General features: G+C 29.9%; 1 protein-coding gene across 3 annotated transcripts; it reads right to left on the bottom strand.

The window, feature by feature from the left end:
* Positions 1 to 500: 500 nt before the first annotated feature.
* LOC105214296 (AP-1 complex subunit sigma-2) lies at positions 501 to 14,338 on the bottom strand. 3 transcript variants are annotated; one of them, XM_011187637.3, is made up of 5 exons: positions 14,140 to 14,338; positions 13,899 to 14,077; positions 11,533 to 11,641; positions 11,152 to 11,289; positions 501 to 712 (listed from the first exon to the last, which is right to left on the bottom strand). In XM_011187637.3, exons 1-5 carry the CDS (start codon positions 14,140 to 14,142, stop codon positions 668 to 670), a joined length of 474 nt encoding a protein of 157 aa, XP_011185939.1. In that variant the 5' UTR covers positions 14,143 to 14,338; the 3' UTR covers positions 501 to 667. The 3 variants fall into 3 exon arrangements, with proteins under 3 accessions (XP_011185939.1, XP_011185940.1, XP_054081126.1); XM_011187638.3 differs by lacking the exon at positions 501 to 712 and adding an exon at positions 5,442 to 5,546; XM_054225151.1 differs by lacking the exon at positions 501 to 712 and adding an exon at positions 8,245 to 9,527.
* Positions 14,339 to 14,810: the final 472 nt, after the last annotated feature.

The raw sequence follows: 14,810 nt of genomic DNA, 5'->3' as shown, positions 1-14,810 counted from the left end.
GTTGGTTGTTTTAATTACAACCATTGTTTTTAATACTTTTGTAAACATTTTAAAATGATTTATTATAATTTTTTTTTAAATCAACACGGAAGCTCTACTACAACTGCTAGAAACAGTTGTATGTTCTTCCTATTACCCTCATACACGGTTGTAATAACTTTAACTTTGTAATAACTTGTGATAGCATAAAAAAGTTGAAGTTCGATAAAACTTCATTTGCAATTTTTTTTATGGATTGAGTTGTGATTGATTATACCGCCTTTCAGAACTTCAACTGCCATGCAGTATGCGAGTAAACCGTAATAGGGGCATTATATTTTTTTGCCGTTAAAAGTGTTCTTTTCAGTATTCGATTATTATTAATTTGAATGTTAACACCATTAAAATTGCTAAAGATAATTTACTTACAATATTTGATTACAAATTATATGAGTACATAAGAGCACATGTCCTTAGACACTGACGATCCGACTGTAACTGATTATCTTACTTACACATACTTATTATTTAATAACTTGATGGAAATTTTATTTGATTGTTTAATAACCCAAATTTATGAGTATACATATTTTTTTGCAAAGTTTTGAATATATTTTTCAATTAAGGAATGATGATATTTAATTTAATATAACGACGCAAAAACTCAAAATCTCAGCAAAGCATTTATTTATCCGAGGCCGTGGTCGTCGAAAAAGCCCTGTGGAGTCTCGTCCTAAAATGAATAGCAAATGATTTGGATCATAAGACCATGAACTCAATTTGAAATTATAATCTGTTTATAAGCCGTATAAAAGAACTGAAGTATCGAATAGCGTTATTAAATCTAATTATCGAGTTCTGTGCAAATAAAGTGTATGAAGTAAATTCAATAATAGTATTTCAGTATACAAGTTTTATCCAAATATATATGTTACATTAAATAATAATATATATACTTACAGTGTTTGTACATAAATATTTCCAGTGTTCACATTACAACCATTAAAAGACAAGTATTAAGTAGTATAAGAGTATAGTATACGTATATTCTTAGTATTTTTATAATCAAATAGGTAATAAAGATTTATGTAAATGTTAATTGTATAAAACACAAATATACGTAGATATGTACGCAAAAGAAAAAATTTCAGGATACATTTAGACAAACATACATATATTTTGAGATCCATAAATCAACTATACAAATTAGATATCAGTAATAGAAGTTAGGTGTCGAATACGAACGATACTAGGAATAAACCATAGATCAAATAAAAATGCAAAATTACATTTGAAACATAAACTAATTTGAAATCACCATTGCATTGGTGTACATAGAGCAAATCTACACAGTGAATTAAAAACAATACAAAGTAACAATAATTTAAAAACAAATTAAGTAATTCAAAAGTTATAGTTAAAGTGATCGGGCCCCATTTAGGTTGGAATATTAACATATGCACTTTATATGGCTTACATAAAATGTCCGGTTTCACAGTTCGTAGTGCTTAACATACGACAGAAAAATAGTGTTTTTTAAAATCCATACTTAAGTTACATATATTTAAGTACTTAAAATGAGAGACTTTAGTAGTGCTTAAGAAAAAGCTGATTTTTGTTTTAAAATGCTTAGAAATTTGAATTTTTTGTCAAAAGAATACAAAAATAAATTGTTTACTGAAAAAGAAAATATGGAATTCATGGCGGTTGTATGCTTTCCAACGAGTTTTAATAGGTGCCCCGACTCGCCTGCGGTCAAATTCGGTGTCCTTTTATTGTATACCTTCGTTTTTCAATATTCAATTTATTTTTTTTTATACATGGCATTTGTAAAACGTATGTATTTTCCATTGTACTACCATATTTTATAATAAAATTTTATGGAAAATAAGCATCGACTGTGAAACGCAAATGATTACTCAATCTACAACAATGCTTAGCTAAGATTTTATTTGGCAACAACTTAAGTACGAACTGTGAAACTAGTTTATTTACTTGTTTGCAATGCTTCCTTTTCTTATAATTTTTGATAGTGTCTTCCACAAAATATTGGTAAGTTGCTTCCATGAGTTGTTTTGCACAAGCTGCAAGTATTCTGGATTTTCTTTTATTTATTTTAAAAATACTGTTTTTCGTTTGAAATTTGTTTACTTTTGAATTTAAAAATTTGAATTTTTGGAAAAATTAAATGTCCTATATGTACTTATCTCACTTTGTTAAATACACTTTGGTACTGTATAAATAGATGACATATATGTATGTACTTATAAGCATAATATCACCTCTGTAGAATTTCATTAATTACCAGGGTTCTTATACAAATGCCACATTTCAAAACTTCCACTTATTTCGATTTAGATAAATTGTTCACGAAAAACTACGATCTTTATTTAGGTAAATGGATGGTATAATATTTAGAGAGAATTAATCACAAGTGTCTGCCAAAATGTGTCAAAAACCCAGAAGTCATGCCCAGCATCGAATTGTTATTGTACATAGTTTTTAGTTTTTAAACTATATTTGTGAGTGTAGTTAAAATATTAATATTTTTATTTGTTATTTGGAGGTAAAATGAAGGTTATTTAAAAATACTTACATTTTCAAAAACTTGAGGTGTAAAAAAAAACAAATATGATAAATTTGTCTATGTCTTATACACTCTCTTTCCTTGAGGAAATTTCAGGTATAAGGTATATATCGTGATAACATTGCCGATCAGCCCCACATTTTACAAATCTTAATATATGAGACAAATAAGATTGTCATACTAGCTCATTTCCAAATAGAGTTTACTTGGACTCATCGCCTTTTTGTTGGAACTTGCTAAAATGTTAGTAAGAGTTAAACTCGTGATATGGCTGAGTTGCACTTAAACCCCTAACTGTTATAAAGCGCAAACAAGCCGTTAAAAATTAATTATTCATTTATTTTGTAATGGGTTCCTAAAACCTTATGAACATAGCAGTACATCATGTATGTACAGTGTATCACAAAAATAAGTATGCAGAGCGTTTATCTTTTTTCGTTTGAGAAAAAAATGTCTTAAACCTAATAATAATACCAATTTTTTTATGTTTTTCAATTAATTCACATTTTAATTAAAAACAAAAGCAAAAAACCTAAACAAATAATTTTTCAAATTAGAGATAAAAAATATTAAAATTGCCTAAAATTACGTCACTAAAGTATGTATGCATTAAGAACAAAAAAGTTCAACCAGTTTTTTTTTAGTTTTCATGGACCGTTAATACTTTGTTGCATAGCCTTTGGATTTCTTAATTGCACTCAACCTGGCTGACATGGACTTAACCAGTTTTTAGGTCACTGAAGGTGTTATCTTTCTTCGATTAATGCTGCTTTCAAATATTCTTTGCTGGTTATTTGGTGTCTTCTTATTTTTCTCTCTAAATAATCACACAAATGCTCGATAGGGTTCATATCAAGAGATTGGGGTGGTGTTTTTAATTGTTTGGTCGTTCTGTAGAGTAGCCATTCCTTAACAATGTGAGCCGTGTGTTTTGGATCATTGTCGTGTTGGAAGACAAATGATCCGTCAAGCCCCAATTTGGCCGCACTTTCGTTTAAATTTGATTTTAAAATATTAAGATAATCATATTTATTCATTGTATGCTCAATGCCTACTCCCGGTGCTGCCATACACCCCCAAACAATGAGCGACCAACCACCATGTTTTACGGTTGCAGTCATATTCCGTGGATCAAGCTCAATATTGACTTTTCTCCATACTTTTTCATGTCCATCTGATCCAAAAATATTATACTTACTTTCATCCGAGAAAATAACAGAATTCCAGAAATGTTCGTCTTTGTTTTCGAGCTCTTTCACAAACTTCAACCTTTTTTGTCTGTTAATGTTACTTATGAATGGCTTTTTACGAATATTACGTCCATGGTAGCCCAGCATCATATAACACTCGACGAATTGTTTGAAATTTTTTTAAAACTTGAAAATTGTTATTTTGTAAACAATAAAATAACACTTTATTGCTTTACAAGTGGATAAATACTGTGAGGCAGTCGAAAACATACTGAAATGGTAAATTGCATACTTATTTATGTGACGTAATTTTTGCTTTTTACTGAGAAAATCTAACGGTTCTTAATAACGGGATATGTGAATGGTATCGGATTGTCATATTTGTGAAGGCGATATTATGAGTAATGTTTGTTGTAAATAGACAAAATAGTTTTTTTTGTTGTTTTGTAAATAATTTGACTTTTTTACATCTACACATAGTGCATACTTATTTTTGTGATGCACTGTATTTGCACATATGCTTACAAAACTTTATATAAATCCGCTAACATAGTTGATATTCTGTTATAAAAATGTCATTAACGAATATTTATTTTGATAAGTATTGGGCTGAATAACAACTAAAACTAAACGAGTTAATCAATATATATATTGATGAAACTTATAGGGTTTTTTTCTCTATGAAAATGTTGCCTCTTTATATTTCAACATTATAAACATGCTGTATTACCTCTTTGGATGTGTTCCATTTTTTATATGATAAAAGAACAAAAAAATGTCTTCCTATTATGCTGGTCCATTCCCACTCACAATTTGAAAATCCGAATACAGGGCAGAATAAATGTTACATTTTTTTGAGAAAAATATCCACTTGATCAAGATTTGGTGTATACATACATATTATTTATTTAACATCTTGATGTTACAATTCGAAAATAGGTGAAATCGGTTCACAACCATGTCTGTTTCCCATATAACACAATTTTGAACTCCATTTAATTCGTTCAATTTACAGTGTATTAATCAGGCAACAATGATTATATTGGAATACAACTTTGCACAAATACTGCATCGTTCACCGAATGGTCGAAAGTCCATGTATCTAATTTTTCTCTCAAATAATTTATAAAAATTCAGTGGAGTCTTTTCTTTTAATAGTATGCCAACGCACCAAAACAGGGTAAATTGGAGTAATTACTACCTATATCTCCTATATATCAATTATTAGGATCTGCAAGCTTCCGGTGGGTTTTATACCGTTTGTATCGGTTCTTATGTGAGGTACTTAATATAAGTTATGCCGATTGTCCAATGTAATATGTAAAGGCGAAAATAGTTGAAATCGGCCCAGGATTACCCTTACTCCATATACTATATATAATGATTTGTGGGGTTTTTAGTGGTCTTCATGTCGAATATATATTGGAAACAGATTCTTGAGAATAGAACTTCACCTACCCAATATACCCAAAATAGTGATGAAATTGGTGTAAACCTGGTAATTGTCTAGACCCCATACAACTATTATAATGAAATTTTACCAATAATTGAAAATGTTTCATATCTATGGACAAATTATGATAGTATAAAACGATCGGTTACACACGAACTTAGTCCTTCCTTACTTTTATTTTTATAATATTTGAACATTACCAAATCCCCCTTATGTATTAAACAACTAAATGTAAATCCAAAACATGATCCATTATTTTTTATTTGTTATATGGTAAATTTCTTACAACATTTTAGAGTAGTCCAATGTCTCTTAAAGTGCCCTCAACAGCTTCATCCTAGAGTATACAAAAAAAAAAACAAAGTAAGAGCGTGTAAAGCCTCTTCATATATACATAAGTAAATATGACAGATAGAAGGGTTTTAAATTTATAAAAAATTAATAACCAATATTTTGTGCTTTAAGAAATAGCACATCATAAAATAATTATAAAATAATGTAATGTCTGCTTCTTTGGGAAATATTAAATTAATAGTAAAAATGAAATAGCCTATTAATAAAAGACAACATAATCTATTGGCGATACACTTTTGGGATCTACCTTCGTAAAAGCATTATATGTGCAAATACATTAACTTGAATTTAAAGTGTCAAAAACTTATTATATTTTATTACTTTGATAGTATATATTTTTGTTTTTGGTTTCATAAGATGTAGTAAACAAAAACAAAATTTGAATTATATATGCATTTTAACAAAAAATATTAAATAAGTTCCATAGAAAATAATAATATGTGCAAAAAAGAGATCTCTGTCAAATTCATATTAAAATTTTGTTTCAGAACGTATAGATAAAAGTAACTTTAAGTAATTGAAATTTTAAAAATTTTCGGTATATAATGTACTTTTACCAAACATAGTCTGCGTGGCATGGATCCTACTAGTTTTGGTAGTTGGCTCAATTTTCTTCCACTTGGATACGATGACAATTTTTAACTACTTAATATTAACATACTGCTTGGTATGTGCATATACTTTCGCAGTAAGTATACCTCGTAACCCTCTGTGGGTTATGATGACCATCTGGCCCATCCAAAACATTTTTTCTTCACTAAAAATTACGTTTCCAAACTCGTCCTCCCAAAACAAATACAGTTTGTCAAGAAACAGTTTACACATTGAAAATAAATACACTTTTTTTACTTTCCGCTGAAATTTTTTTTTTTACTTCAGTTCACGAGTTTTCATTCGCGGTTGAGCTAGTTTTGATTCAAATTTAAGGCCCATTTCATGCTCTATAATTTGCTGAACACGCTGTCTAATGATAGGTAGACCTAATTCTATTTTTATCTGTCTGCAACTCATGTCTTTACTAGTTGCTAACTGATGAAAGCGTCTCTTGGTCCGATTATCAACTGCTGTTAACCCACCAGTACGCTTGATGACACCATAGTTTTGAAATTGTATTACGATGTCGGTTCACCGTCGCAGCAATTCGACCAATTTGTATGCCGGCTTTATGCATCCCAATTATCCTAATCCTATATCCATTCGATTGTTCTGTACCACGTGGCTATTTAAAAGTAATTATTTTTGTTTCTATACATTAGGTTTAATATCCATCCATTACTTACTTCTTCTACAATTCCTTTCACTTTAGTTAATAAACAAAATTTATATATTGTATGTACAGCTGCTGCACACATACATTGATGAATTTGCACATATAATTATTTCCTATGAAATATACAAATCGCAGTGCCATTTTTAATTAACGGTACTACTAATGAGTCTAATAAAAATGTTAAACATTAAACACAAACAAAATATGTGAACTAAAAATACTGTATATAAAAAAATCCGTTATTAATTTACGTGATCAACTGAAAAAAAAATTTGCATACATATATAACTTTTTTACGTCTAACATTAAATGAAGACATTTTTTTACAAATTACATTTACATACATATGTATGTATGTAAATAAGTACGTAGTTTTCCGAAATAACGAACACATTAATTGTCAGGCCTGTTCGTTATATCGAATTTTTCGTTAATTCTAGTACTCACTGTTTTTCAATAAAAATGAGTTAAATATCCGTAAAGTACAGTATAATAAATTGTTTTATTAATTATTTGTTAGAAAATGAAAAACCATAACAAACAATTGAAATCCAATAAATTCTTCCAAAATGGATCAATTCTGACACTTATACTTCTATTTGGTGCTGATCAATAATTTTTAGCTTTTTTATAAAATTCAACAATTTTTCAATTTCCACATTTCTTTTGAATTTTTTCAAGTTTTATTTTTAATTCTGGCTCGATGTTATTTGATTTTTTCTCTTTCTTTTTTCTCTCACTTACAAATCCCCGATGTTCGTTATTTACGGCACTCAATGTAACAAAACGATTCGTTAAAACGTTTTCGTTAAAACGAATATTCGTTATTTTGGAAAACTACTGTATAGTAATTTTAGAAAAATGTGAAATGAAGTTTCCTTTTATCCTGATCGACAATGTCGTATATTGTTTCGAAAAACCTGCGAGGACAGCCATAATTTTATTACATAGAACACATTATGTATATTTAGCTAAAAGCTTTCTGTTAATTAAGGAGTGAAGGAAACCATTTTCCCAGATATACATTTTCTAGATTTCCCAATAGATGTGAAATTCTGTTAATTCATTTTAAAATTACTTACTTACACATGTATTTGTTTCTAAAATAAGTCTATGGCTTATCTAATTGGAAACGAATTCTACATGTTGGGCAAAAATATTAATTTCTTGAAAATATGCTCAGTAAAATCGGTGTTACGAAAAGCTTAACCTTAAACAATTTAAAGATCGGCTAAGGAAAATATGGGATGAAATGTGCAAAAATATGTTGCGTGCCGTTTGCAAATCTTTCTTCAAACACTTGCGTCAAAATATTAAAGAAAAAGGGGAAAGATTTGAGCTAAAGCACTTATTCACCACTCTTTGAAGTATTATTTATCAAATAAAAAAAGAATCATGAAATTTTATTAGATTATTTAATTTTTATTACACTTTGGTCTCTGCCACTTATTATGGGTCACACTGTAAATATGTGCATGAAAACATGAGAGTCTAATGCATACAGCTTTTTACATGTACTTATACATACATATATGTACAAATTATGTGCAAAATACAAAATAAAATAGTAATTTATATAAAATTATAAAATACAAATAACAAATATTTAATTGGATATAACACACTACATACATCATCGTCAGAGTACGATTAATAAACAAATTTTAATAATGAACCACTAGTGGAAGCGCAAAGATTAAACAAGTAAAACCTTGATTAATATATTAGTTTCGGCATTTTAAATAAATTGTGATGAAACATAATTGAGCCACAGTTGTAGCAAATAGACAAAACTCTATAATGATAAGAACTCCACAGGTCCAGGGAGTTAGATGAGTGGATTTGGAGGTCATACAAAGACTTGGTTAACGAAACATGTTGCATGTAGGGCGACATTGGATATGTCAAGGTCAAGTCTTTATAAGTAGAAATTTTATGCCTTGCAAAGTATCCATAGCGCAATTGAAACAGGATAACTCAGGTTTCACGATGCACTTAAACGCTTTGTCCGAGATAGGAGAGGGTTAGGCGTCGAACATTGCGTCCACGTTACTATACGCATAGTATGTCAACAATGTTATTTAGGAATTGCTTTTTGTCACAGAAAGTCGGAGTTTTGTCGTCATCGACTTTTATTTCGAGATAGAAAATAGAAATTCGTAGTAGGGAAAATTATGTCCCTTGAAGTAAGAAAGTAAGACCGATTTGTAATTGCATACCGACGATTTAATTTGGTCAGACAAAATAATGTGTGATGAATTCAGGATGAACTTTTCACTTTTTTACGCAATAACCGTGTAGCCTATTTATACCAATATTACTTACCGATCTAAAATGGCTTAGATCGTTAAAGCACAGCATTTGACAGCATAAATACCGGTAATGCAAACACGGATAACGTGGGATTGGCGGTTTGGTATTGTTATTCATCGATAGTTGTATAATATTTTAAAAATTTATTTATTCGTATGATCCTTTGTATATATGTATGTATGTACATATGTAAATTATAAAGTGTAATGTTTACAAACAACTCAACTTTTCCCAGGCCGGTTTATTTGGAACTGAGTGTATTAAAACCTATGAATGTTAGTATGTTGTGTACATTGTAACATTATAAATTATTGTGCTTAAGTAATTTGTAATTAGTTAAATAACAGTAAGATTAATTTAATTTAAATACTCATTGAAATCCTGTTGTAGTTGCAAATCGATTACGTCGTTATTGCGGGGTAAGCATAAATTGTAATGAATTATAATAATATAAAAAGAGGTTAAAACATTGTTAATAAATATATTTAAAGTATCTACATAAATTTGTCACGAGTTTATGAAAAATGCATATTGGATACGAACAAAACATAGAGAAGGCATCGATAATTACATGCAGCATGCAATCGAAATAAAATTAAGCATATAAAAACAACTAAAATACAACGAAACTAATGCAATATAAAACTGAAAAGTTGATATTACAACATAATAAATGCGCCATGTGTACGGCATTTTTGGCGAAATAAACAACTACTGAATAGAATTACAACGAATTTTTCTTGTTTTCGCGGACATATGTATACACTCAAAATAAACAAAGAATGAATATTTATGAATACTCCGCCATAAGTATTTTATGTAGCTATAAATTTTATCCTAGAAGGCATTAATCAAAACAAAGACAAAGATGAAAGATTTATAATTTTTTAATGACAACTGAGTACGGTAATTTCTTTTTGATACACTTTACAATTTTTTTGCTAAGCAATTAATGGAACTTTTTGCATTCCTTTTACGTATTAGGGCATTTACAGATATTTTGTTATAAGAAACATTTAATTCACGCAAAGACATTTATAATATTGAAGCATGCAAACATGCAGTACATTACAAACGAAAATAGAAATATAATCAAAACATATATAAATACATTTTTTAAGTAATATAATAGTTTATCTAATAGTATATGTTATGTAAACAACTGATTTATGTAACAATATTAATAGCATCGGAAAATAGTTTAAATTTCATTAAAATTCCAATTATATTCTAAACAGTTAAGTTATTATCTTGTTTGAATTAAATCTTCCTTGTAATGAACACATGTTTCATTTAAGCTATAATAATTTAATAAACCAAATTAATTTAATATGTGGTACGGATACGCATTTGCAAGATGTAAGCTGTAGCTCAACAACAGATATTATAAGAATATCTCATTTGTACCATGACAAAAAGAATCACAAACAAAAAACTCAACAAAACGTCTAATTGTAATTTATATTCCCGAATCGTACGGAAAATATAATCAAATCCATTATTACTAACACCACGGATTACGCACATTTGCATTTTTTTAGAATAGTCACTCTAAAATTTATGTACAAGAAGCAAACACAACGGGATTACAGTAACTGGGCCGATTTGTAAAAAGCCAGCGAGAGAATTGACAATCGAACTTTTAAAGTGAACAATGGTATCGAAAAAACATTATAGTGTATATTTATACACATATTTGAATTATATATGTAGTTCAATCACTCTTAAATACGACGTATATAAAAAAGAACATTACAAAAATTAAGTACAAAGGAAAATCATATAAGGGAAGGAAATGTTATGAGAAATATTAATATTGTTACAAATAACGCTGAGTTTGGTATATAAAAATGGTATATCCATTTTATAAATTCGATACTTAAAACTAGAATATAATGCAAAGCAATAACTATTTTAAAAAATATGCCCTCTCTTCTACATTTATTAATAATAAAATATATGTATAAGTTTGGTTCTACAAGTCATATGCTTCTGGTGTACTGACCTCTTGTAGTAAATCCTGGGATGCAATTGCTTTGAGTACATTTTTTTTTGAAGTCTCTTGTATTTCACCACCAATCAACAATTCATCCAAAATAAAGTATGCTTTCTCAAAATTAAAAATGATATCCAATTCGCAAACCTAAATAGAGAAAGTTTATTAATATCACCCAAAATTACAATGTCATATTAAAAAGAAATGATATTATGTTATTTTTTTCACACTCATTCTTTATTCTTACTATAATGAAAAAAATTGTTATTTATTGAAACGGCATTCGTAAAAAAAAACTAATTAATTTTATGACATTTGAAATCTAACAATGATAAAATCATCTACTCCTTACAGACACAGAATTATTTTCATTATTATTCATATACTTACACTTCCAAAATATTTATCCAATAATTCCACATAACGATGAATAATTTCGAGAGTTAACAGTTCATTATCATTCTGCTCAATTGCACAACAAAAATATAAACTCGCATATCTAAAACAAATAAAAAAACTTGTCATACAAAACAGTGTTTCGTTGCTTCATTCATTATTCGATTTATAATCTTATCGTATAAACGTGTTTTCAGTGATGTCCATACCAATTTTGGAGTCCAACCTTTTGTCTATATTTCACAATTACAAGTGATGGCAATTAAAATACACCCTACTTCTAAGAATAGTATAGCGCTTCGTTTATATACAAAGATATGTTTGCACCGCATTATCCCTCCAAGAAAGTAACGCAATACTTTTATACATGCGTCAGGGGAGGTTGCCCCGCAGCTCTATTGTTAACAATACAAAATATTATCGATCGAAATTCACACATCATCTAAATGAATTGCTATGGATTTGCCTACTCACCCATCTATCGATTCAGCTTAAGGGCACGATTCCGATTACTTCGGCGGTCGGGGTTTGACAACAAATTCCAGTATAAATGGGGTATTGGGTAAAAGAGGAGACTCTCCAGAAAAGGAATATATATATATAAATATGAGGTGAGATGATCAAAAAAACTGCGTGATGGAGAATCTTAATCTGAAACTGTAAATCGTCTTGCAAGTCATACTCTTCGCATCGCAATTGCGTGCCAAAGAGTCGAGTAAAGAGCGCTCGCAGCTGTTTGCTGAACAAAATTACAAAAATTCCCAAGTATGCGCTTGAGACCAAAGACTAGAGGTCGTAATCAAGTTTTAGCTCATTGCAAATACAATATAATTTCATGTTCGAATTTTCCTAATTATACTTTTGAAATGAACCCACGCAAGAAGTGGAAAAGTACATACATATGTATGGGAGAGTGTGTATAAGTTTGTAAAAACTTATAACTTTTGAAACTTTTCAAATATTTGTTTAAACCCGTGCGCAGCCGCAGCGGTCTGCTAGTATGGTATAAAGTCCATTGAAAGTTTGAAAACCCTAATATTAAGTATATGGGAGATAGGGGAAGTTATGACCCGATTTCATTCATTTTTGGCACGGAGACATATTTTAGAAATATGGAGAGAAAAATATTCCCTCCGAATTTCTTCAAAATATCTGAGATACTTACCTATATTTTCGGTCAAAATTGTGTTATAAGCTCCGAGGTCCTCATATTCGATATATAGGGTCTTGAAAACTTATGGACCGATTTCGGAGAGTTTTAGAAGGGCGATGCCACTCTTTAAATTCAGTATCTTTGCAAAGTACTGTCCCGATATCTTCACTAGCGCTTACTTTATATACTGTAAAGTACTCGATTCAGATCGACTTCAAAGTTCTGGTATATGGGAAGTAGACGTGGTTGCCATCCGATTTGGGCCATTTTCACAACATATCATTGGAAAGCTAGGAAGATATTATAAACCGAATTTCATTGAAATTGGTCGAGTAGTTTCGGATATATCCGATTTCCACCATTTTTGAACTGTATAAGGTAGTACTTAAAAGAAACGACTCTAGAAAGTTTCCTTGATATAGCCTTAGTAGTTTACGAGATATGAACAAAAAACTTAGTAGGGGGCGGGTGGTAATGAAAAGTTTTTTCGCGTAGAACTACTTTCTGCATTGGCGGCCTTTGGTCGCGCTCCGATATTCATGTGCGAATATCTCGTAAACGGTGCAAGATATATTATTTTTTGGTTAAAAAGTGTTTATTTTGGACTAATTAACATAAAAATTGATTTAAAAAAAATCTTGGCGCCCCAGTAACTAAAATCTCTCTATTTTATTGAATGTTAATTATATATTTGAAATTACATAAATATTTGAAGTGAAAAAAGTGCGTAAAATGTGTTAGTGTGTGAAGTTGCTTGTTGAAATTTTTGATTTTTTTATCTTTAAAGCCGATACCTCGGTAACTTCAGATCACGGCGACAAAGAAATCGGATTTGAGCCAGCTCAAGCACCAACGATCATCATCAACAAGATACACATATCATACAAAACTGTTTGTTTACTTTAACACTTATAAACAATACATCCACGTACATAAGTTGTCGTAAGGAAATATTTCCTTTGGTTGTGGCAAAGGCAATCATTAAAAACCTCAAACACCTTGAAAATTTCAAATATCTTTTAGGACGGTGCCTTAAAAAAAGTATGTTTACATACCGACATATACAACCCCTATAGTTTGAGATGACGGTTTCTGTCAGAAAAAATGGAGAGTCAGTTATTGTTATATAGGCCCGACTGTCATGGTAAGGCAACTATATCTTTCCAATGTGAATAAAATCTCTAAATACTTTTTTCTTAATATTTACCGCTTATACACAATTTTACAGTCTTTCCACTCTAGGAAAGAGCACATTTTTGGTTTACGTGCAAGGATTGTGGTTACCAGTTCCCGAGTTATTTTCTTCTTTACTTTATCCGGGTAAGCCATGTACCATTTCTGCAATCGCAATTTGCCTTGGCGACTGAACAACAACATAAAAAGCATCTGTAATATAATATGAATTAATGGTGCAATTGTGTAATAAAATTCGTCTAAATCGTGCTCACCATACTTAAGGAATATACAGAACACTATTCTAATTTTTGAATAATAAGTACAAAAAATAGATAATAAAACAGAATCACTTATTCATTAGCGTGTTGGAAATATATTATTTGCAAGACCTGTTTCCAAATTATAGCTTGTAATATATAAATTTGTAATAGTGCAAGCAATCCCAGTTCAATACTCGATACACTAAATTTGATACTCGATACATTTCTGAGTTTATTTTCATTATAGTATGTGTCGTAAGTTACTGTATCTACTTGCAATAGATGCTATCTCGATAATCATATCCCAGAAAAAGTTCCGAAATGACTTACGGTTGGTAATAGTAAAATAATTATGGTAGCTTTAATCGATTGGACATTTCTCTGCTCGCTATCTTTGGGCTCTGCTCGCTTGTCAAAAATTTTACATGGGAAAGCAACAATAATGTTATCCAGTTGAATTCACACAAGAGAATATGGGGATACCTCATTAAAAACTCTATCGCTGCTTGCGTAGTGCTACCAAGTTTTGTTCTACTTATGTAGCCAACCACAAAGGCCGTCATAACCAATCGATGACAGCTGTTTTTGTGTTGTTGTTTTGTGTTGTTTTTTTGTATGCATCAAATGCGCATACATCAAATATACAACGCATTAAAAAAAACTTTGGTTGTATACATTAATAA

This window comes from Zeugodacus cucurbitae, chromosome 2 (assembly GCF_028554725.1).
Source record: "Zeugodacus cucurbitae isolate PBARC_wt_2022May chromosome 2, idZeuCucr1.2, whole genome shotgun sequence".
Classification (NCBI taxonomy): domain Eukaryota; kingdom Metazoa; phylum Arthropoda; class Insecta; order Diptera; family Tephritidae; genus Zeugodacus; species Zeugodacus cucurbitae.
Note: the sequence above shows the minus strand (reverse complement) of the source record. Positions and strands in the feature narration are given on the sequence as shown.

Coding starts and splice junctions, on each gene's coding strand:
- LOC105214296 (XM_011187637.3), bottom strand. Junction 11,642..13,898: donor TGTAAAATTGTGTATAAGCG/GTAAATATTAAG, acceptor TATTTGTTTTAG/ATATGCGAGTTTATATTTTT. Junction 713..11,151: donor CCCAGGATTTACTACAAGAG/GTCAGTACACCA, acceptor TATTCATTTTAG/GACGAGACTCCACAGGGCTT.